At 36.3% G+C, this 24,618-nt stretch overlaps 3 protein-coding genes across 3 annotated transcripts; all 3 read right to left on the reverse strand.

Moving 5' to 3' along the window:
* Window positions 1-1,495: 1,495 nt before the first annotated feature.
* LOC145139893 (uncharacterized) lies at window positions 1,496-2,173 on the reverse strand. The gene has a single exon (XM_079073563.1). It carries the CDS (start codon window positions 2,171-2,173, stop codon window positions 1,496-1,498), a length of 678 nt encoding a protein of 225 aa, XP_078929689.1.
* A 2,541-nt stretch (window positions 2,174-4,714) lies between these two features.
* On the reverse strand, window positions 4,715-5,566 carry LOC145139895 (uncharacterized). Its single transcript, XM_079073564.1, has one exon. It carries the CDS (start codon window positions 5,564-5,566, stop codon window positions 4,715-4,717), a length of 852 nt encoding a protein of 283 aa, XP_078929690.1.
* A 6,624-nt stretch (window positions 5,567-12,190) lies between these two features.
* Window positions 12,191-14,762, reverse strand: LOC145140479 (mitogen-activated protein kinase kinase kinase 1-like). Its single transcript, XM_079073956.1, has 8 exons — window positions 13,741-14,762; window positions 13,585-13,669; window positions 13,429-13,491; window positions 13,187-13,344; window positions 13,032-13,104; window positions 12,887-12,946; window positions 12,686-12,799; window positions 12,191-12,583 (listed from the first exon to the last, which is right to left on the reverse strand). Exons 1-8 carry the CDS (start codon window positions 14,703-14,705, stop codon window positions 12,371-12,373), a joined length of 1,731 nt encoding a protein of 576 aa, XP_078930082.1. The 5' UTR covers window positions 14,706-14,762; the 3' UTR covers window positions 12,191-12,370.
* Window positions 14,763-24,618: the final 9,856 nt, after the last annotated feature.

A 24,618-nucleotide genomic window follows, 5' to 3' on the forward strand; every position in this document is an offset into this window, starting at 1 on the left:
TGAACACCCTCTAGCACTCCGAGAGCTTCAAAAGACTCTCTACGGAGGAACTTTGTTGATTTGACCTTGCGCTTATTGGAAACAAGAAAGTCATATGTTTTGCGGAGTTCCAGTTTTGGCACGCTTATACATTGTGGCACGGGACAAAAATTTGACAATAATAATTTGCAAATCACACTAAAGACCACAAGGATGGTAGCACAATTCCAACAACAAATGGGTATTCAAGATGTAAATAATCAAATGAAAGGAATGAGTGTACCCAATTTGCTTATAGCCGGGACGGATTGTGGAAGCGGAATTAGAACCACCAAAGAGAATCTCCAAGGCACACCCCAAGCTTATGATTTTGCTCCGTGTTTGACGCTTGAATTTCTAGAATGACCCCAAAAGCGAGCTTCAAGGTGATTTTCAGGCGACTAGAGTGGCGGCACATGGAATCGGGCGAAAATTTTTGGTGAGTTTTTGGGGGAAAATTGGTATGGTTAGAAAGCCCTTGAGGAGAGAAACAAAACGGCGTGCTCAGAATCTCCAACGGTGGCCGGAAAGTGCGAAAGAATGCGGCGGTGGGTGGTGGTGGCGCCCGGAATTCTGGCCACAGATCGGACCGGATTTTGGGTGGGGTTTGTAGAGCTTGAAAAATGGGAGAGAATGGCGGTGGTTTCACGAGATTCCAACCGGTAGAACTCCGAGAAATTGGATTTTTGTGAGAAGTGGGTTATGTGTTCTTGAGAGCTTGAGAGAGAATGGTGGAGTTTGTGTATGGTTTGAATGAAGAAGAAGAGTGGCTAGAATGTTTAATCCTTGGTCAAGAGAAGTCAAACTCGGTCAATGTTGGTCAACTCATTAAACTTTTGGTCAACGAAAGTCAAAACGAGTCAACAGTCCAAAAAATGTGGTCTTTGTGTAATACGCTGGCAGGGCGCGGGCCGCGTGGTGGCCGCATTTATTGCTCGATATGCCACTGATCCTTCTGACTCTTTGCGCGGGCAAGACTTGGGCCGCATAGAGGTCGCGTAACCTGAAACAACAACAAAAATGCTAACTGTTTGGAAACCCCATGCGGGCTAGGCGCGGGCCACATGTTGGCCGCGTCTAGTGCTCAAAACTCCCTTGCTCTTCTGATCCTTCACGCGGGCACAGCTCGGGCCGTGCTTGCTGAACGAGCTGGAGTTTGCTTCTTCTAAGCGGGTCGCGGGCTCATATTCATTCTTTTCACGCGGGCCGCGGGATCTTCCTGTGGGTCAAAAATCTGATTTTTCTAAAAACTCGATTCTTAAGCCAAAATGATCGCCGTAAGGCCCGGTTTCAAAATTTTGACAAAAGTTTGGAATAAAACGGGGAATGAAGGGTGAAACCTTTCAAAAATTTATTTTTCAAAATCCGAAAATGCTTTTTAAGATTATTTATTTGGATTTGGAAAAAGTGAAAGCACAATGCTTTCCAAAAATGCCATTCTTTAACGTCTTTGGCGAGACTTCCTCCAATCTTTTCTTCAACACTTCGAGGCATCCAAATGGATGATTTCAAGAGCATTAGCGTTGAAACCTTCATAGAATGGCTTCAAACGGTGCCCATTGACTTTAAAAAATTTTCCCGTCATTTCGCTTTGAATTTCGACTGCTCCATGGGCAAAAGTCTTGATCACAACAAAAGGGCCAATCCATCTTAACCTCAGCTTGCCCGGAAATAACTTCAATCGTGAATGGTAAAGTAAGACCCTATGCCCCGGTTCAAAATGCTTTCGGGTGATGGACTTGTCGTGGAAAAACTTCCTTTTCTCCTTATAAATCCTTGAGTTTTCATAGGAGTCATTTCTCAATTCTTCTAACTCTTGGAGTTGAAGCTTCCTATGTCTTCCCGCCTCATCAATATTGAAATTACATTGTTTGACCGCCCCAAATGCACGGTGCTCCAATTCGACGGGAAGATGACACGACTTTCCGAAAACCAACCTAAATGGGGACATTCCTATCGGGGTCTTGTAAGCGGTTCGATAGGCCCATAAGGCATCATCAAGCCTCAAACTCCAATCCTTTCTTGTCGGATTCACTGTTTTCTCAAGAATACTCTTCACCTCACGATTTGAAACTTCCGCTTGATCGTTCGTTTGAGGGTGGTAGGCGGTTGAGACGCGATGGGTCACATTGTACTTTCTCAATAGGGCCCCCATCATCTTGTTGCAGAAATGCGTCTCTCAATCACTAATCAACGCCCTATGCACACCAAATCTCACAAAAACATTAGATTTTAAAAAGTCGATAATCGTTTTGGCATCATCCGATCTTGTGGCTTTGGCTTCAACCCATTTAGAGACATAGTCAACCGCGAGTAAAATATAAATGTTGCCAAATGAGACGGGAAATGGGCCCATGAAATCAATCCTCCATACGTCAAAAACTTCACAAACAAGGATTGGATTTTGCGGAATTTGATTTTTTTGTAAAATGTTCCCCGTCCTTTGGCACCGTTCACAACTTTTACAAAACAAATAAAATGGTTGGCCAAAATAGTCCACACTCAAGAACCTTTCTCAAAGTTCGGTTAGGTCTGAAGTGTCCCCCACAAGCAAATTCATGACAAAATTGCAAAATGGATTGATGTTCTTGTTGGGGCACACATCGCCTAATGATTTGATCGGGACAATGTTTCCACAAATAAGGTTCATCCCACACGTAGTATTTTGCATCACTTTTCAATTTATCTTTTTGAGCACGTGTGAATGTGTCAGGATACCTTTTTGTGACCAAAAAGTTAACGATATCGGCATACCAAGGAGTAGATTGAGTAAGGGAAAAGAGATGCTCATCAGGAAACTCATCCCGCAACGGGAGAGGAGTTTCATTTGAAGTGATCCGGCTTAGATGGTCGACAACAAGATTCTCGCATCCACTCTTGTCCCGGTTTTCCAAATCAAATTCTTGCAATAATAAGATCCACCGGATGAGTCTTGGCTTTGCATCCTTCTTCGTCATCAAGTACTTGAGAGCCGCATGATCCGAATACACTATAACTTTGGTGCCAAGTAGATATTGCCTAAACTTCTCCAAAGCGAACACTAAGGCCAATAGTTCCTTTTCCGTGGTAGAGTAGTTGCATTGAGCATTGTCTAGTGTCCTCGATGCATAGTATATCACATGGGAGTCCCTTCCATTATTTTGACCCAAAACGGCGCCAATAGCATAATTGCTTGCATCACACATGATCTCGAAGGGGAGATCCCAGTTTGGTGCTTGTATGAGGGGGGCGGATGTAAGCAATTCCTTGAGCTTGTCGAAAGCTTCTTTGCACGCCTCATTGAACTCGAAATCAACCTCTTTTTGAAAGAGTTGGCACATTGGTCTTGCTATCTTTGAAAAGTCCTTGATGAACCTTCGGTAGAATCCGGCATGACCTAAAAAAGAACGAACTTCCCGAACACAAGTCGAGTAAGGTAAGCTTTGAATAAGATCGATTTTTGCTTTATCTACCTCAATTTCTTTCTTTGACACAATGTGACCCAAAATAAGACCTTGACTCACCATAAAATGACATTTCTCAAAATTTAAGACCAAATTCGTTTCAATGCATCTTTTTAAAAATTTGGTGAGATTTGTCAAACATTCTTGAAACGAGTTCCCGTATACCGTAAAATCATCCATAAAAACCTCAATTATGTTTTCAACATATTCTGAAAAGATACTAACCATACAACGTTGGAAAGTGGTCGGGGCATTACACAATCCAAACGGCATTCTCCGGTATGCGAAAGTGTCAAATGGACATGTAAAGGTCGTCTTTTCTTGATCTTCCGGTGCCACCGGGATTTGGTGAAAACCGGAGTACCCGTCGAGACAACAATAGTGAGATTTCCCGGCCAACCTTTCTAACATTTGGTCAATGAAAGGTAATGGAAAATGATATTTTCTTGTGCTTGCATTGAGTTTGTGGTAGTCAATACATACTCTCCACCCGTTTTGCACACGGGTGGGGACCATTATACCTTTGTTCTTCTCGACTACCGTGATTCCCGTCTTCTTTGGTACAACTTGCACCGGGATCACCCACTTGCTATTCAAGATTGGATAGATCATCCCCGCATCAAGAAGCTTCAATATCTCTTTCTTTACAACTTCCATCATAGGCGGGTTCAATCTTCTTTGCGCATCCCGACTTGGCTTGCATTCATCTTCCATTAAAATTTTGTGCATACAAGTGGATAGACTCAATCCCTTGATATCCGCAATCGTCCAACTCATTTCTTCTTTGTGTTCCTTCAACACCTTGAGGAGTTTCTCTTCTTCAAATTCGGTTAGATGGGTCGATATGATAACAGGAAGAGTTTTGTTCTTTCCCAAGTAGGCATACTTCAAGTGTTGAGGTAGGACCTTCAATTCCAATGCGGGTGGTTGAACAAGGGATGGCAACAACTTTGTATGGGTTGGGGGCAACTCAATTTGCTTGACATCAAATCTTGTAGATTTCTTCACCTCTAAATTATTGACCAACCTCTCAACCTCCGGATCCAAAGAATAAAGCTTTAATTGCTCGGCTAGCTTTCCACAATCAAACCCCTTGCTTAGGATCATCTCCAACATATCACCATGGGATAACTCAAACAATTCTTGGGTTATTGGCTCAATAACATCAACAAAGTACAAAGATGAAACATCACTAGGATATCTCATGGCATCATAAATATTAAAACTTATTGTTTCACCATCAAACTCCATTGTTAAACTTCCGTATACACGTCGATCTTCGTCCTAGCCGTCTTCAAAAACGGTCTCCCAATTAAGATTAGAGTCGATTTGGAGGACACTTGCTCATCTAGATTAATCATATAGAAATCCGTCGGAAAGACCAATTGGTTCACTTGCACCAAAACATCTTCTAGAACACCTCTAGGAAAGACACTTGATTTATCCGCAAGAGAGATTATGACACCGGTTTTACTTAAAGGCATGACATTCAATGATTCATACACCGAATAGGGCATAACATTGATAGAAGCACCAAGATCAAGCATGACACTACTAAAAGTGACATCTCCAATCTTGCAAGGAATCGTAAACATTCCCGGATCTTTGCACTTGGGTGTTAGTTTTCTTTGTAAAACCGCGGATGCATTTTCATTCATTGAGATTTTCTCATTTCCCTTCAATTTCCTCTTGTTGGTACAAAGTTCCTTCAAGAACTTTACGTATCTAGGGATTTTCTTGATGGCATCGAGTAAAGGGATGTTTACTTCCACCTTTCGGAAGGTGTCCAAAATCTCTTTCTCCTCCATATTTTTCTTTAAAGTTGCAAGTCGGGAAGGGAATGGCGTTTGAGTGGCTATTGGTGTCACTAGGGGAGTAGTCTTCTTTGGAACTCCGGCTTGTGCATCATTCTTAACTATAGGATCCTCAATGGGAATGACCTCTATTTCTTCCTCTTCTCCCTTTGGCTTCTTTTGTGAACTACTTTCTCCGGTTTGTTTGCCATTTCTCAAGTTCACCACATTGACATTTGGGTTCTTTTCGGTTTGAGAAGGAAGTTTTCCACGGGACTCCAACTTGCTTATGGATGTAACTATATCTCCCATTTGTGCTTCAAGGTTGGAGATACTAGTCCTTGTCTTTTTTTTGGAATTGTTGGGTACTAGTGGCTAAGGATTTGACAATGTCTTCAAGAGACATTCCGGAGCTACTTGGTTGGGATTGAGGAGGTTGTTGGTGATGATGCGGAGGGTGCGGTTTGGGTTGATAGTGTGGTTGTGGATGTTGGTATTGAGTTTGTTGTGGTGGGTAAGAAGGTATAACCAATGCATTTTGAGGCAATGGTCTTGGGTTGTAGCTCATGTTGGGATTTGGCTTCCAACTTGAATTGTAAGCATTTTGATAACCAGAGGGCTTGTTGTGGTAGTTTTGGAATTCTCCCGTGGCGTTCACATGTTCAACATCTTCTTGAATAATGGGGCACATATTCGTAGGATGTCCCATTGTTGCACATATTCCACAAACCATCACTTGTGGATTTTGTCCCATGGATAACTGTTGAACAACGGATGTTAAATCTTTCAGTTGAGACTCTAGATTCGATGTTCCCACTTCGTTAACTTTTTGTTGCGTGTCTCTCTTCAAATCTTGGCGTAGACCAAAGTGTTGGGAATTAGCGGCTATTGTGTTGAAGAGTTGTCTTGTTTGTTGTGGAGTTTTACTAAAAACATCTCCACCACTGGAGGCATCAACTAATCTTCTCTCAATTGGCAACAATCTCTCGTAGATGTGTTGAATGAGGAGTTGTTCCGGAATTTGATGTTGTGGACAAATATAGCACAAGTTGTTGAACCTCTCCCACTAATCATGAAAAGTCTCATTTTAACCTTGGCGGATTCCACAAATCTCATTTCTAAGACTTGAGACTCTTGAAGCGGGATAGAACTTGTCAATAAAAGCTCTTGCCATGTCGGTCCATAAGTTGATTGACCCCGGGGGAAGATAGAATAACCAATCCTTTGCTCTATCGGCCAATGAAAAGGGGAATGCACTTAGCTTGATTTGGTCATCGGTTGACCCTTGTGGCTTCATACTAGTGCAAATAATATGGAACATCTTCAAGTGCTTATGAGGGTCTTCATTCTCTAATCCATGAAAAGTTGGAAGGTGATGGACTAAACTTGACTTCAATTCCGAACCTCCTTCCAAAACGCGGTAATTGATACCGGTTGGAGTTTGTGTAACATCGGTTTCCATCATTTGCATCAAAGTTCTTTCGGGAGCTTCTCCTCCGTCCGCCATTGCAATTGGCTCAATAATGGGTGGATTTTGTTGTAGGGGTGGTGTTTCGGGAATTTCTTGGCGAGGGTCGGGACTAGAATCGGGTTCCGTGTCACTTGATGAAGCGGTTTCAACCTCCGGGTCCCCGTGAGGATTTGAAGTTTGACCACATTCTATTCTCTTTTTGTCATAACTGGCATTTTTGCTAGGAAATTCTATTCTCATGAAACCATCATCTATTGTAAGGCTTGTACTCTAAGTGAATACTACACTCTATGCTCGTTCAAATACATCTCATATGGGCAAGTAAGGGTTGGAAACCCTAGAAATCCCGGCTCAAGTTCATTATGGACTAGGATTCTCTTATTGGGCCTAAGGGACCAATAAATCATCAATTCATCAAATCTATAACATTTTGGACCATTTGGGCCTAGAATGATTCATTCTAACCCTAATGGGCCTTATTGGGCCATAACAACTCCAATTAATCTTAATGGACCTTAGAACCCATTCTTTTATACTATTGGTCTGTGAGATACCCTAAAGGCCCAATGGGCCGAAAGATTTTATGATTAGACTCCAAAAATCCTAACTAAAGTTTAATGGGCTCAAGCTATTCCAAGTCCTACCCTCTTGGCCCAAAATTTCGGCCCAACACCATTTAACCAAAAAAAAAACAAAATAAAACAAAACAAAAGAGGGTGATTAGTGAGGTGCCACCTCACTAATAACCTTTAGTTAACCATGTTATTATTTCACATACATTTATGCACTTAGCAATGAACCACTAAGTAAAAACCACTCCACCTCCCTCCTATTCTTCTTAAATTCGGCCATAGAGCAAAAAAATCACCACCACACTCATTTTACTTACAAATCTCTTAAGGAAAGCTCTCAAGAACCCCTACATCTTCCTTCAAATTTCGAGATTTTATGTGAATCTTCAAAGAGGTTTTCATCTAGATCATCATCTTTGGTAAGTTGTTGTGATACTTAAGTCTTTGATTTTCATCCTTAAGCTAAGAACACTCCCTTATAAAATTTCAATTCGTGATCTAACATCCTAGAAACCATCTAAGTTCGAAAACCACTCAAGAAGGCTTGCTAAAGGCCAAGATCTCTTCATTTCTTTTTCAAAACCGAGAACAACAAGCAAAGGTGAGTTCATACCCCCTATTTTCGATTTTTACTTGGTTTTGGGGGAGAATACAAGTTGCTTTATGTAGATCTATGTATATATGCATGAATATGTGTGTTTTTCATGACTTATTTGTTGATTATGTGCTATTTACTTCATAAATCTAAACATATGTTAAAAATATTAAGTTTATCACTTGGATCTACATGAAAACCTTGAGAAAAGTATGTGTTATCACATATAATACATGTAAACTTGTAGATCTGTGATTTATACACTTAAAATAGCAAAAAGGAGTGTTGTGTTCAAAGATCTATAAACTAAACTCAAAATTCAGCCCTTGGCAGAAAAGTTTTGGTCCAATCTCGAACTGTTTTGACCTCCATAATGATAATATTTTTCAAAACTGTTTTACATACAAAACGTTCAGGTTTATACCTTTAAAATGACTACACTCACGTTTTCATACGATTTTTCTACAATTTTTGGCGAATTTTACAAAACTGCCTATCAGATTTGAAATAATTTCGGACCAGCCTGTGAAGGTGAGCAATTTCACACTTGTTATAGGCCATTAAAAATTATGAGAAAAATTGTGAACAAAATTTCCGAACTTCCAGAATTTACGGATCCAAATTTCGACTTACGATGATTTTTCTACAAATTTTTCAATAACTAGGTAAGAAAAGCCAAAAACCAGAAAAATGTGTGTTTTCACAAAAACCAAGCAAAAAAATGATATTTTTGACAAAAATGGGTTTAAAATGTTATTTTTACCACAAACTAGTCATAAACACAAGTTTTGAACAAAATGGGGACTAAAGTGTTATTTTTGCAAAAATTGGGCCTTAATTGTAAATTTTTGGCTTATTGAGCCAAGAACGTCATTTTTACAAAAAGTGGGCCTTTTATGCTATTTTAGTGAATACTTGAACCAAAACCAACAATAAACTAACAAACGGATTAATTTTGATCATTTCTAGGTTATTGGGCCTTAGTGGCTCATTTATATGTTTGATAGGTTTTGTATACTATTTGCGTGCTATTTGGGCCTATAAATACCTTACATGTGAAATGGGCCTTAGTTGTCCTTTCACATATATTTTGGGCCCATGTTATATAATCTCATTCATATTAGGTTTTGAAATGACTCACATGTTTAGCGATGCCCTGGTGGCTCACTTACATGGTTCGTTGGGCATGGAATGAGTTTTATACGTTTATCTTCGTGTAAATTCGTTTAAGGATCTAGTGAGTTTTTGTCGGTTGACACCTATTAAGTGTTCGATCGTAGCCTGTAGTTATAATCAGAGTCTCTTGGAAGAAGAGCGAGATTTTGTGTATAGATCTATATGGGGATGACACCCCACACCTGAGCTGTTCGCTACAGTTAGACTACATCGGTCTAGGGTGACTATAACCTTATTCTATTCTTCAATCACGTTTGACATTCTATTAAACAATAACACACATGCATTAATACAAGATCAGACATAAACATACCAAATTATTTTAAGAAAATACAGGATTTTCTTGTGATTACAAAGTTATACAAATCATTTTCTCAAATATACTTATGAACTCACCAACATTATGTATGTTGACATTTTCAAAATAACTTATATTCTCAGGGACTCGTTAAGCAGAAGAATCAACAAGAATAGGGGATTTCGTTTTGTGTACTGTCAAACATCATACATTGAATGTTTTGGTCATGTTATTTAAAAGATTGTACCTTATGTAAACAATGGCAGTTGTATTATATTATGCATGGTAATGATGATGTTATGTTTCATTTATATTCACTGTAATGATACTTCAAGATGAAGTCACGCACAAGGCCCCGGACGTTTCCGCCGTCTGGTTCGGGGGTGTGACACTTTTCCTTCGCCAAACGTCTTGCTTCTTTTTCAATTTCCGGATTATAAATCAAAGCAACTGTACGTTGAGATCTGGGCATAGAGAAACAAATTGATTAAAAATAAACCAATCCCCGGCAACGGCGCCAAAATTTGGTGGTAGTCGAGGCCAACAAAATTAATAACCCTAAATTTTGCACACTAAAATGGTGTATAGTGGTAAAGGGATCGTATCCATGGAGATTGGTTCAATTTTATAACTCTATGAAAATCTCTTTGTAAAAATACTTGTAAAAATAACAATAAATTAAAAAAAGGGGGGTGGTCTTTTGAAACACTTGAAATAAACTAGGATTAAACTAAGATTTAAATAAACAATTTCAACAAAAACAAGAGTTTGATGTAAAATCAATAAGAGAAAGATGGTTGACTTTAGGTTTCCTCACTTTGACTTTTGATGAACATATCATTAGAATCCAATGGTACAATACTTGATTTAAATCCTTAATTTGGCTATAGTAATCCAAGAAGCTTGAGATTACCTAGACTTTTCTTAGTTGTTGAAATGGTTAGCGAAGCTCATAACAATTTCTTTAGTCAAAGTCACAAATTCCATTAAGCATGTAATTAGTGAAAGTCAACTAGCATTAAAAATTAAAAAGTCACCAAATCCGAAGAGTCAAAAGCTTCCACTACCATCTTGGAGAAAATGTTTTTATGATTCTGTGAAGTAAAACTAACATAAAAATCACTTGTTGCTTGCTAATTTGAAGATCCTTTACCTAATCAAGAAATTAGCCAACTAATCACCACAAACACATTTAAACTCATAAATAAAAACATACAAGTAATGATAAGATGTTAAAACACAAAACATTTTCATAAAGATTCAAACACAAGTTCATGGAGTCTTCAACATGCAACAATTAGTCAAAGGATTTCACCAAACTCAACCAATATTTGTCTAGCCAAGCATGGCTAAACTTAAGAAAACAAAGTTAGAAAAGATTGTACCCAACATTTTACAAGAATCAAGAGATGAAAAGATGATGTTCTTGAGGTATTCTTGGCCTTCAAAAGTCTTCTAAACTCCAGAGAGAATGTCTCAAAATCGGATGTCCAAGATAAGGCTAAAGAGGCACATCAACCTTCCCAATATAGAGCTCCAAACAAAATCCTGAAAATGCCCTTGCAGAAATCCACGCGGGCCGCGTGGAAACCTTACGCGGGCCGCGTGAGGATGACGGGGTTTTGGCATTCTTCAAGTCTTGGGCCTTCACAGCTTAGCCCATTTGAGCAGTTTGAGCCCGATCAGTTCCTAGCCCATATTTCTTCAAGATTTCTTCAATTTGAGTCCAATTTGCTTTCTCCAAATCACTCATAACTTCCGCAAACGCCCGATCATCGATCTCCGCTCACTCGAAAATTCTCCCGCACCTTGCAAATTAAAGTTCAATTCTTCCAAGCCTTCAAGCAATTGACAAACCCACTCCATGAATCACCTCCATAGCCATCAAGCCCAAAGTCTTCGTTGTCCTCCAAGTCCAATCGCCTCCCGTAGATTCTGCTCCGCTAATCTCCAAAAAATCTGCAATTATGCTCAGAAAACTAGAAAGTACCCGAAATGGTCATAAAATAACAAAAAGGAAAATATGTATGAAAATTAACTAAAATGCGAATGAAATGTGCTAAAATAAACTATAATAAGAAGTAAATAAAATGAAACTATCACCGATTTCAAGATGTAAAAACATGATGGAAAAGGAAAGGTCAGTGAGAGGATGTGGGTTGTGGGAGTCGATTGATCGGTGGTGGCGTTGGTTTACCAGCAGAGGTGGGTTAGTGTGGTGAATTGTAGGGAGGGTGAGACGATGATTCTAGAGAGAGAGAGAGAGAGAGAGAGAGAGAGAGAGAGAGAGAGAGCTTTTATAAATTAAATAATTATATTTAATTTTTTAAAAAAATAAGTGAAAACGTCATAAATGGTCCCTGTGGTAGTGAAATGACGAAATGTCATTCAGTTAACGAACAAAACTTAACGGAGTTTGCAATAATGACTAATCATCAAAAGTTCTGAAAGCATAGGGACCATCTATGATGTTTTTAAACCACAGGGACTAAACTTCAGATCTAGAAAAACCACGGGGACCATTTATTATGTTTTTTCTTTTTTGAAACACAAATCCAACTACCATGTAAGTCACCGGAAACTATTTATAAAGAGTTGTAATATCTCTCATTACTCATTAGTTGTCGACTACTTTGTGATTTCTCTCATTAGTTATGATGAAGTTAAACACTGAGAACACACAAAAAGATAGAATCCTTCGCAATTTATCTCATTAGTTTACTACTTTCTTATTTCATAAAACAATGTGAATGACTCCCCCATCTACAAAAAAAAAAATAAAAAAAAATAACCACCAAACACAATCACTATTTACAAGATACTGTTGCAAAACGAGTTGTTTTTCCAGCAATCTCTGATCTTTCACAGCTCAATCAAATAAGAATCATGTGAAATATACATCAGATAAAACAACAACCATCTAGGTCTAGCTAGCGGGCTGACTTAAAGCCCAATACCCAATATGGTTGTTGAGACTAACCCTTGACCATTTCTACAAATATGCTCAAGGTAATCGGGCCCCACATAGTGGAGAAACAGGGCTTAAGTTCATGCACACTGCGCTCTTCACAAATGAGTGATTCAATAATTGGAAAGCAGTAGGCCGATTGTTCGGGTTAACTTGTAAGCATTGAAGTATGAAATCCCGGGCCTCTTCAGACAATGTTTTAGGAATGGAAGGAAGTTCGCCTCTACCAATTCTGAATAATGCTTGCATCTACAATAACGTAAATTTGGTTAAAAAAAAAAGTAAAAAGAAGAAATATTTACTAAAAAGATTATATAGATATTAAAATATTGATGTGAGTGTTGTATGTACCCCTTCTAAGTGGGAGTATGGAACTCGACTTGTTAGCATCTCCAACACAGTACACCCGAGACTCCATATATCGGCTGCGGGTCCATATCCCTTGTTTTTTCGATTATTAACAACCTGGGATGCACAACAAAATTGTTTCAGACACAGACACAGACACAGACGAAGACGACAGACATATGTTATCAAGAGAATAGAAATAACCTCGGGTGCCATCCAATATGGAGTCCCCTTGCAAGATTTGATGTCATTTAATTTCGTAGCCTATGATAAAAAAGGTGTTAAATATTGTAGATATATTTATATATACTCACAGAGAAATAAATAAATAACTATATGTGGCATTTACCTTTGCCAACCCGAAATCTGCAAGCTTTACAGATCCGCTAACATCGACCAATATATTAGCACATTTTATATCCCTGAAAGATTAATATGAAATTTATATATTTATATATACATATACATATATATAAATCTTTTAGAAGGAGCATGAAGTTTTACCTATGTACTACATTTCGGTCATGAAGATAACTCAAACCACTCAAAATCTGCCTTGTGTATGTAGACACTTGGGAATCCCGCAAGTGATACTTTTGATAAAGATTTGCTAAAGAACCTTTGGGTACAAGTTCGAGAAAGATGTATAGTTTTCCATCATCCTGAAACACCATTTCATCATGTTTTTAGGGTTTAAATGCTACAAATAGCAAACTAGTTTCATTGATAAGAAATAAGAAGCATACCTTATCTGTCCCAAGGTATCGAACTATGTTATCATGTTGGAATTGACTTAATAAAAATATCTCCTGAAACAATGTGGAATATGAAAACATCTCAATGTGCAGCAAATCAAGGGTCAATGATTATGTAAACCATAAATTATAATTATTATAAATCACCTGTTCAAGTTGAAGAATGCTCTGCTGTCCTTGGGTTCCTTGATCAAGCAAAGAAACCTCCTTCACTGCAAAAAAGAATCCATACCTGCAATTAAACGTATAAGTTCCTCTCAGGAACTGGAAAGTGAAGATGGAATAGAGAATTGCATTACTTACTCATTGAAGCCTTCATAAACAGTTCCAAACGACCCACTTCCAAGAAAATCGCCCTTCTGCCAGTTTTTGATATTGAACCTCACAGATCCATTTGGTGAAACAAAAAAATCGAGTTCAGGGGCTGCAGTAGAGCAAACATCATCCTCACAATCGGTTGTATCCAAGATAGATTGAGGAAGAATGGATCTTAATGTCATCGTCCCACTTGGCACTGCATTTTTAGCAACCGGAGGTTTTACATACGCCGCCGTATCTTCAGTTAACGAGCTGATAACTGGAGCAAAACGACGAACTGAAACCCCACCGGAACCAGGATTATCGACAATCACTCGTGGCATAGCAGGAGGACGAGCAAGTAACGGCGGTCGGACACCCTTGATTCTACATTTACCATTACCTTCCGAACACTCGTTTACACGCTTGATCTCACTGATTCCAGTTCCGATCACAGCATCGCCACCATTTCTACCTCCATTGTCCACCAAAACCCTAACTTCCTCCGCCTTTGTTAATCGCAAATATCCAATATCAAGCTGGACCTCGTCGCAATTAACCGTGGCTGGAGATTCAAAACCCTCCGAGAAATCACTCCTTGGAGATTGATTTGTTGAATCCGGAGTAAAACAACCAAATCTAGAACCAATGAAATAATTACTACCCGTTGGAGAGAAAGCTTTGTGAGCTTCCCAATCAGCCGCCGGAATTGCAAAATCTTCCGGCCCAGACAGCCCTAGAGACCGGCAAATCAGGTCGACCTCGCCTTCATTTCCTTCAACCCGGTGACTAATTCCATCCGATAACAAACGAATATCAAGTGATTGAGTTCGATGAGCTGATTGAATATCAAACAAGGGCGAAGACGAAGAAGAAGATGATGAGGTCGATGTAGAAGCGTCATAATCGACATTTTTGAACGCATTTCTTCGTTCAAGCCTCCGCCCTAATTGCTTTTGCTTCGTGTACATGTTCTTGTTTCTCTGTTTCTCCGTCGAGAGCTCGCCTTGGCCAGCAATGGATAACGTCTGCGCTAAAATGGTTGACTTTTTTTCTCGTCAAAGTATTATTTATACAAAGCGATTCTACAAAAACTGCCCCTAACGTTTTCAAAGTTGCAAGTTTTACCCATTGAATTAGAGATATGTCTTGTCTCTTTGTAAGAGGTTGGGTCCGACTCAGGGGCTGTTTGATTTCACTCTGACTGGGTCAGTCAAAGCTTTTATCTGACCCGGTCCGAGTCAAGCTGTTTGATATCAGTGTTTTTGTTCTTACTCGGTCAGTAGATAGACAAATGGAGGTCTGACCGAGTCCTGGAAAAAATAAACGCTGACTGAGGCATAACTCTTCTTTTCCCTCCTCTGCCCTTCTCTTTCGCTTGCCAACATTTTCTTCCTTCATCCTCACCTCTCATTGCTTCCAGTCTCCCATCTCGCTCCTCCTCCAACAGTGGTAAGGTTAAATCAAAAACCCTAGATTCCAAAATTTGTAATCGATTCTCAACACTCCACACTTGTGTCGATTTCGATCTAATACCATCGCATATGAAAATCACACAAAGTGGAATGAACCATTGTTTCCATCGACAGAACACCCTCCTCCAGCCGTCGCTCCCTGTTGTTTCCTTCCTCCGCCGACGCCAGTGACCTCTACAATATGTGACCTAAAAGAATATCACGCAGCAACAATAGCAATAGAAGACGACGCGATTACATCAATCCATCCCCCTCTGACGAATCCAAATCTCCTTTCCGATCGCCACCTTCTCCAGACACTCGGACAGAGCTGGGTCAACACAGGTAAACACCCTCTCTTTCATTCGTGAATAATTGTTGAGATTGAAGAATGAATCATGATGGTCCTGTGCTTAAATTTTACAAATTGACTCAATGAATTATCAAGTGGAGTATTGAATTGAAAGTTAAAGAATCAATCACGATGGTCATATTATTATTATTTGTGACTATTGAGAAATTAGGAAAAAGAACTGATCAATATTTGATCAAACTAAGAATAAGAAATTTTTTTACTCATTGATTTTTTATGAGTATTTGATCAAAATAAAAACTGGAGGTATACTCATTTTGGTTGTTATATTTGTTCTCTCTCCAAGTTGGCTGCTTTAAAAGGTCTCCCCCCAAAGTTGGTTGCTGCTTTTGGTGTTTTTTCAAAGTTCGTTGTTGTAGTTGGTGTTTCTTAAAGTTGGCTGAATTCGAAGTTTGTTGTTGCATTTGGTGTTCTTTCAAAGTTCGTTGCTACATTTGGTGTTCTTTCAAAATTTGTTGTTGTAGTTTCTGTATTTTTCACAACTTTTTTGATTGGCTGCTTGAATGGTTATCAATTGTACAAATTGTCCCTGAATTCATATGGTGTTTAGATGTTGATTTTGTTTCTTTTATATATTTACTAGATGAATTATCGCGCGTTGCGTGTCGCATGTTAAAAATCTATTGTTAGAATATAGTTTTCAGACACCTTTTAGTTAATTCGATTCATCAATTTAGGTTCTTTTATTATTATTATATTTAATGTTTTGCTTTTAACTATGTTAAAAAATATATATTGAATTTTTTTTTAAACATTATTTGATATTTTACTTTAGGTTTTAAATTTTACACTAAATTTTTAAGCTTATTTGATATATTAATGTAGATTATTTATTTAACTATATATTGAAGTTAACAAATTAAGTGTATCATATTGATAAGTCACAAATTCTTCCATTTATGATAATGTTTACAACTAAAAGCATATTTAAGTTAATAAATTAAGCATATTGTATGGAAATATGAAAAGATGAGAGTTTCAAATGAATGTGGTGAAAGAAAAAATGTTTCCTTTATAATATAATATCATATGATGATTATAGTTTTAATTTTTAAGTCATTGTGATATATACAATTATTTGATAATGTTATAAACCGCTTAAAATTGTGTAAATTATATATCAAACGTATGGTAATCTATATATAACGGGTAACTAAATGTATCAACAAAAATATGAACTACAACTTTTAGTAACATAAAAATACAAAACCATCTAGTATAACATTTGTATTAAAAAAGATATATATACAACAAATAATAAAAAATATGAAAAATAAACACTACAACTTTTAATAACATAAAAACACTAAAACATTTATTATAACATTTATATTAACTTTTCATATTTAAATGACAAATCTCTTCAAATACATTAATGTTTTTAATGAGCAAAACTTTACAACATTATAAAAGAAAGAAAAATAAAAAGTTATTATTGATTACTAATTAATAATCATAAGTTAAAAACTCTTGAGTTGTAACTAATAAATATACATAAATTAGAAAACTCTTGAGTTGTAGTGTGAGTTTCAAATGAATACGGTACTTGGAAATGTGTATTTATTATTATTATTATTATATTCATCTAAATAATTGGTTTTGACTTCAATTATTAAACATAAAGATATTTAATTATAAATTTATAACATACATAGGTGCATATATATGTTAAACAAATCACATATAATATATATTTTCGTAAATGTGATATGTAATTCTTGTCGTACTAATATGGATAAATTACTTTTATATGAAGAACATATCATGATAAGTCATCATAATTATATATCAAATGTTAAAAATTATGTTATCTTTTAAATATTGTCTTGTAAATATGTTGTGTAGGATAACCCAACAAAAAAATAATAGAAAATAAACATAATCAAAATAGAAAAACTACAGTCAAATAAATAAGAACATTGGGTGGTTGAATATATAAATAAAAATGTTACATAAATATACGTTTAAATCAAAAGAAAAAACTAACATTCGTCTACTTTGCTCAAACAAAAAAAAACTATATCTGTTTTCTGAATCTTCTTTCTTTATTTAACATCATTCAACCATAGAAACTTGATGACAATTCTTCACTAACCTGGAATCAAAATGTTTTTCTTGAAAAAGAAGAATGAAAAAGATATTCCAAGCAAAACATTGATGTTTGGAGAGTCACATTCAAGATTGAGTAATACATAAAAATCACATATAAAGATCAAATGAGAAATTAAATATAAAGAAAGAATAGAAAAGCTTCATTTGTTTTGGTTGAAAGAAAAAATCATATTACAATTACCATCGATGCGACATAACTCATTTTTTCAAATCAACATATTTGGATCGTGAATGCTTCAACTATATGAAAACTTTTGAATCATAATATCTTCAACCAAATGATGACTTTTTGTAAGAAAAATGTACTAATATAACTGCATATATAATGAAGGTGAAAGGGTGTGGGGGTTTCAAATGCATGAGGTGTTGAACTTATAGAGTGTGTGATTTTCTTGGAATGAGATTATGTGTGATTAATTACTTTGAAGGTGAAAGGGTGTGGGGGTTTCAAATGCATGAGGTGTTGGTAAATTTTTACGGGGGTTTCAAATACATGAGATTCAAGAAAAAATGTTAGCTTTATAAGTATGTATGATGTGTTGGGTAAAAGATATAATGTAAAAAATTAAATGGTAAATCATAATGTAATTATTATAAAAAAAAAATGTAGTTTGAGGGTAATATAGTCATTTTTCATAGTAAGTCAGATGCAAAATCAAACAGCAAGTTTCAGTCAGAAGTTAACCCAGTCAGCTCTAATCCAGTTAGCAACTATCAAACGACCCCTCAGTCATTTTAGGGTGTTTGATATCACACTTAGCAGCCTTTGATTCGATATTGACTCCTTTGATATATTTCTTACTCGGTCAAATTCAGAGTTTTATCTGACTAAGTCAGCATTGACTCAATCAGCAACTATCAAATCATATATATATATATATATATATATATATATATATATATATATATATATATATATATATATATATAACGAAAAACATTTATTAATTAGATTCTTTAAATTTAAAAAATGTATATAACTTTTTATTTACATGTTGTCATTATATATATATATATATATATATATATATATATATATATATATATATATATATATTTGGTTAGTCCATATCATTGGAATACTCACGTATTATAGTTCAATACATATCGATTGAAGGCAAACGGGCAACAAGCTGTGCCGCTAATCCTTTCTGGATGGCAAAACCAATTCTTTTGAAAACAACATTTGTGGATCTAGGAGATATGATATTAGAATGCATGACCCGTTGGACTCTATTAAAGAGCTCCACCGCCTGTTGATTTGCATGTCAAACACTATTTTACATTAACTCAACCATGAAATGACCATGTGACTTTCATTGGCTTTAAGATAAATCTTGAACTAAAATTGGTAAAATATGGTATAATCAATTATTAACGAAGTGTGAGGGTGGTATATGAAAAATACCAATAACATGTGGGGACTTGAATGCAATTTTGTTCCTATTCGAATACCACGGGCGTTTTTTTAACGTCAAATAACTGGCTTGATAACGACTAAAGGTTGTCCAATGAAGATATCAAATAAATTAAGGAGGTGATGCCACGTGGAGCACACTTGAGACTAGAGGATTATGCATGCTGCCAAATGGCAACAGCCAAAAAAACTTTTTGTGGGCCATGTTAGTGTTCGCCTGTTGGGGTTCGACAGCCCATTAATAATATCAAACCCATTAGGTTAACTATCAAATACAGTAATTGATTATCTTTTTATTTATAGAAGAATATTATCTTATTTAGAGTAAATTACGGATTTGGTCTTTGTGGTTTGTTTCAACATGTATTTTTGGTTTGTTTTTTTGAAAAATTAAAATGATTGGTGTTTACGGTTTTCAAATCTTGCAGCAGAGGAATGTGAGACCGTTATTGTTTGTATTGTTTTGTTAGATACACATGAAATGATTAAAATGTTCCTCTTTTTGTATTTTTTTAATGTTTACTTTAACTAATTAACACATAATCCCACCCTCACCCTCGCCCTCACGGCCTCACCCGACCCGACCTCCATTACAACACCATTAATACCAACATTACGGATCATCACATGTGGTAATCCAAACTAATGTTAAAGCTTGTGAAGCAACAACACCTAAATACTTTTCAAGATACTTTGATATAAATGCTGGTTGTGTAGATATGTTGCCCGGCGTGTAACTCGCCTGTTGGAGAAACATGTGTGCAAATTCTACAACATACACATTGTCTCGTAGGCACATAAAGACAGCAAACCTATTTTTGTTATTTTTAATGAATTAAAAAAAAAAAAAAGGAGAAAATTGCAAAAATGATTCATGTGGTATGTCAAAAATTTGAACTTTGGTCCAAAAAAATTTGTAGTTGTACACCTGGTCCAAAATAAGTTTTTTGTTGCGACTTTGGTCCAATTTGCTTTGAATTTTTTAAAATGACGATTTAGCTATATTACAATAACCATTAAAAAAAATTTGTGTTATAGTCCTCACCCCTCTCCCCTCTATCTCTCTCTACATTACATACATTCATACGGGACCTTCGGCTCCGACGAAAACAATGAATCACCAGAACTGATGAATGTTATCGCCACCAACGCCAGAGGATACGAATCGTAAAACCCTAATTTTTTTTCAAATTTTTTAAAACTCTTTCAAACGCTATGATTATAAAAATCATTTTGGGTGTTAACTCATATTTTACAAAAAACGGTCCCATAAAAACATTACAATAAAAATATTGGGTGTTACCATTAAGCATCTTACATAATCATAGCAAGCAATGAAGAATTACATCCATACAATAATTAAGGAACTTAACAAGTTCAACTGTGTTCTCTATCTCATAACTTCTACTTCTATATATCATCTTTCTTCTTGAATACAATATATGATACATGACATTAAAAAAGATATACGTAAGACAATAATGTATCGTGAGCTACGTGAGTTTGTGACCCAAAAACATTTATCACATTTTACATGAAAAATCCTTTCATTCATACCATATAGAATTTTCAATATTTTTCATATCATAAAACATTTTCAATCATTTTCATATCTTAAAGGATTTTCAATCATTTTCATACATGACATAACATTTCATATCGTAAGTGTCATTTTTTATCGTATCATTTCATTAGCTTCTTTTCCATTTCCATTTTCAAGACCAAGGTGGAAAGAACAGATCAATCCACCAAGGCATCATTCCAAGACCGAGGTGGGAAGAACAAAATCAACCCAAAAATGCATCATTTTCAAGACCAAGGTGAAAAGAACAAAATCAATTCACCAAGGCATCATGCTTATGATATCTACTTCGCAACATGGAATGTACCACCCCAATAGATTCCTCTAGACCTCTTATGAGGCATTATGGCCCGGACAGTTTTCTTTTCATTACTTTTCAATTTTTTTCATTACTTTTAATTACTTTTCATTACTTTCCATTTCTTGTCATTGCTTTCCAAGCTTTACACATTTCGTATGTTATTATCAAAACACTCATTTCAAGTAAAGCATTTATATTTAAAAACATTTAAACATCTTTTCAAAACATTCGATCTTCTAAAATGTTATTTATTTTAAAAAAACATTCTTGCCTTCATGACATTCTTTCAAATTATCATTTCCGAAAACATTTGACATTTTCATTTCAAAACATTTCATACATCAAACATTAGTGTTTCATTATCATAAAATCATTTTGTCATGTACCCCAAACTGGGAAAATCCAAACAAGTACTCACATCAATCACACGTAGGTTAGCTAGTGCTCTTATAGTTCTTTTCCCTAGAGCAATCATCTTCAAACACTACCTACACCATATATGGACATAAGTCACTAAAATGACCAAAATACCCATCAATGGTTCCATTACTTAAATTTTATTGTTTCAAACCATTCTTTATGAAGAACTATGAACGTAGGCGAAAACTGTACGTAAATCCGAGCTCATGTGCGAAAGAAAACAAGAAAACCTCTAACAGATGGACATTAAGGCATGAATACCCACGAGCCATGTTTTCATGTCTGCACACACATAAAACTCGATTTTTCTCAAAATAACACCCTACTTTGCATAGTTCTTGAAGACCCTTTTCCGAATCACTTTGTACCATTTATTTAGGATTCTCACACATGATTAAGAGGTGTTTTATCATCCAAAAACACCCCACTTAATTCATTAAGTTCTCATTGAAACCATTTAAGAAAATATTGGTTCTCAAATTCCATAAGAAGGGTTAAGTAGCCAATTGTTCAATTGAGCATTCAAAACTCATAAGGTTTGTTCCAAACTTATTGAACACTCATATGAAAGTTGTCAAGCATATAAGACCACCACTAATCTCATTGTAATTACATAAACTAACCATGAAATCCTCAATTTCATTATGTGTTTCCCAATTTTCTCTTTAAGTCAAAACAATCACTAGAGCTAGAACTTCACTAGAATCCCTTCATGTTTTTGTTCCAATAGCATCTATAGAGTGTCAATTCATACTCATGAATGCCGTTCACTTCTTAGATGCCAATCATTATGTAGTTATCAATATATTTCCAAAAATGCCCTTATGGCCACTAATTCCATGTATATCAAGGAATTAAGTAACACTTTACGTTTTGAATCCAATTCAGTCAAAACTTATACATGATTCTACCATCATGGATGAGTTTGGGCATTACCATTAGTTTTATTGTTTCCAAACTTCAGCTAGGTAATTGAAACCAATCCATTTACACCATCAATTGTAATATCCCCAAATTAGATTCATAGGGTTCACGGAGCTTTTTACCTAAATCATCAATTCCATTAAAAGGATGATTAGATTGAGATTAGAACCATGAAAATGATGGGTTTTATACAAACAATCCTATGTGTGCATGCAACCCTAATTGGATCTATGTTTTCACTATTAGACATACAACTTTATGAACACAAAAGGAAACCTAGCATGCATCTATAATTTTTGAAAATCACATATAAGAATAGAATACATACATTTTGTTGTTATGTAGTAATAACAACTTGTTTCTTGAATCTCCTTAGCTTTTGAAAGCAAGTACCACAAGTGTAGTACCTCTAATGGTCACAAACACACTTGAGTGAGAGGATGAATGAGAGTGAGAGAGAGGATGGAGGATAATAAGCTCACAAAATCGGCTCTACTAGGGTTTCTCCAAGGGGTGCCGATTTTGAGTGCCTTAGGGTGCTATTTATAGTTGAAGTCAACTAGGGTTTCAAGGTGGAAACCTTAATCCCTTAGCTTAGGGCCTAAGCAAACCCATGGACTCCTTTCCTTAAGCCCTTGGACGAAAACTCCTAGATCCCTATAGGATTTTCGGCCAAGCCTTAATAAAGGTGATCCAATGGGCCAAAGTCTCAACTATCAAATAATTACAAAACAGCCCCTGCACTTTTAATTAATTCCTTTAATCCCAAAATTTGTTCCTAATTAATTTATGATTAAATACTAATTAATAATATGATTCCAAATTAATATATTATTCATATAATATATTAAAAAATCATATTTATACTCCAATTTATTATTCTTAACAATAAATCAACCTCTCTCCTCAACAGTCATCCTGTCTAGTCACCAGTGTGAAGGCAACCCAAAAGGACCATGCTACAACCGGGTCAAGTACATACCAAATATAGTTATGGACTTAGACATTAATCCAACAGTCTCCCACTTGGATAAGTCTAATAACTATAAATGCAAGTATGACTTCAGGATCCGATTAGCAATCGTAGCTTTCATAAGCCGCTGTCGAACTCTGATCTTATCAGTAACCTGTCCTTTAGATAAGGGATCGTATAGTCCTCTGTTCTCAAGATATCATGCGGACAATCACATGGAACATAGTCATACTTATTGTCTAACAGTTTGTTTCTCGATCTCTGATTTGTCTGACATAGAACTTAATTGAACACATCAATTCAGTCCTAACCGGGCCCGACACATAAGTCAAACCAAATCATCGAGGGGCCCAGATATCGCTTTTACCCTCTTAGGATAAAAGGAACATATAAACTTCGACTTATATGCATTTACCATTCACTCATCAAATCATGCACAACAATGCGTTTTATAACATCAAGTTACGGATGCGTTTATGCATTATCAATGCACAACCAACTTGCAAACAATAAATCATATATCTAGGTTTCAAGTCCATATGATATTATCGTCTTGCGATCACTCGTGATAAATTCCATGAAGTAATGCCAGCAAGCGTGGGTCTAATCCAATGCTCAAATCTTATTCATAAGCACTCATGAACATTGCAGCAAACTTTTGCTATGTCTAATACACTTTAGACAGTCTACAAACTAATTCATGACAGTCTTCATTTATACCTACTTCCAAAGTATAAGTGACTGTGGACTGTTTGAATAATCTTATTATTCATGAAGTCAAAACATGCAAAAATGAAACAATAGGTAAACAATTAACATAAGACAGTAACTTTACTCATAAATAATACTCCTTTATTTAATCATCAAATGTCAATTACAATTTAACTATTACACGTTTCGAAACTATCTAATCTAAACTAATATCGTCCTTCAGCCCAATGCTCCTAGCGTGCTGCAAGTGCTTAACCCTACTCAGTCCCTTCGTAAGGGGATCTGATGGGTTATCCTCTGACGATACCCTCTTCACTACAAGGAGTCCCTCTTCCACCCGATGTTGAATAAAGTGATATTTCCTGTCGATATGTCGGGATCTGCCATGATCCCTTGGTTCCTTGGTCAAGGCAACCGCTCCTTCATTATCGTAGAATATCTCCATATGCTCCTTTATGGATGGCACAACTCCAAGGTCTCCGATGAAGTTCTTCAACCATATCGCCTCTTTCGACGCTTCGCTCGCCGCTATGTACTCTGATTCGCACGTTGAATCAGCTACGATCTCCTGTTTGGAACTTTTCCAAGTCACTGCTCCTCTATTCAGGGTAAAGACC

Source organism: Lactuca virosa, chromosome 9, assembly GCF_052849685.1.
Source record: "Lactuca virosa cultivar CGN04683 chromosome 9, Lactuca_virosa_CGN04683_v6, whole genome shotgun sequence".
Lineage (NCBI taxonomy): Eukaryota > Viridiplantae > Streptophyta > Magnoliopsida > Asterales > Asteraceae > Lactuca > Lactuca virosa.

Coding starts and splice junctions, on each gene's coding strand:
- LOC145139893 (XM_079073563.1), bottom strand. CDS start 2,173: ATGGGGGCCCTATTGAGAAAGTACAATGTGACCCATCGCGTCTCAACC.
- LOC145139895 (XM_079073564.1), bottom strand. CDS start 5,566: ATGGGAGATATAGTTACATCCATAAGCAAGTTGGAGTCCCGTGGAAAA.
- LOC145140479 (XM_079073956.1), bottom strand. CDS start 14,705: ATGTACACGAAGCAAAAGCAATTAGGGCGGAGGCTTGAACGAAGAAAT. Junction 12,947..13,031: donor CAGATTTCGGGTTGGCAAAG/GTAAATGCCACA, acceptor TTTTTATCATAG/GCTACGAAATTAAATGACAT. Junction 12,584..12,685: donor CATACTCCCACTTAGAAGGG/GTACATACAACA, acceptor ACGTTATTGTAG/ATGCAAGCATTATTCAGAAT.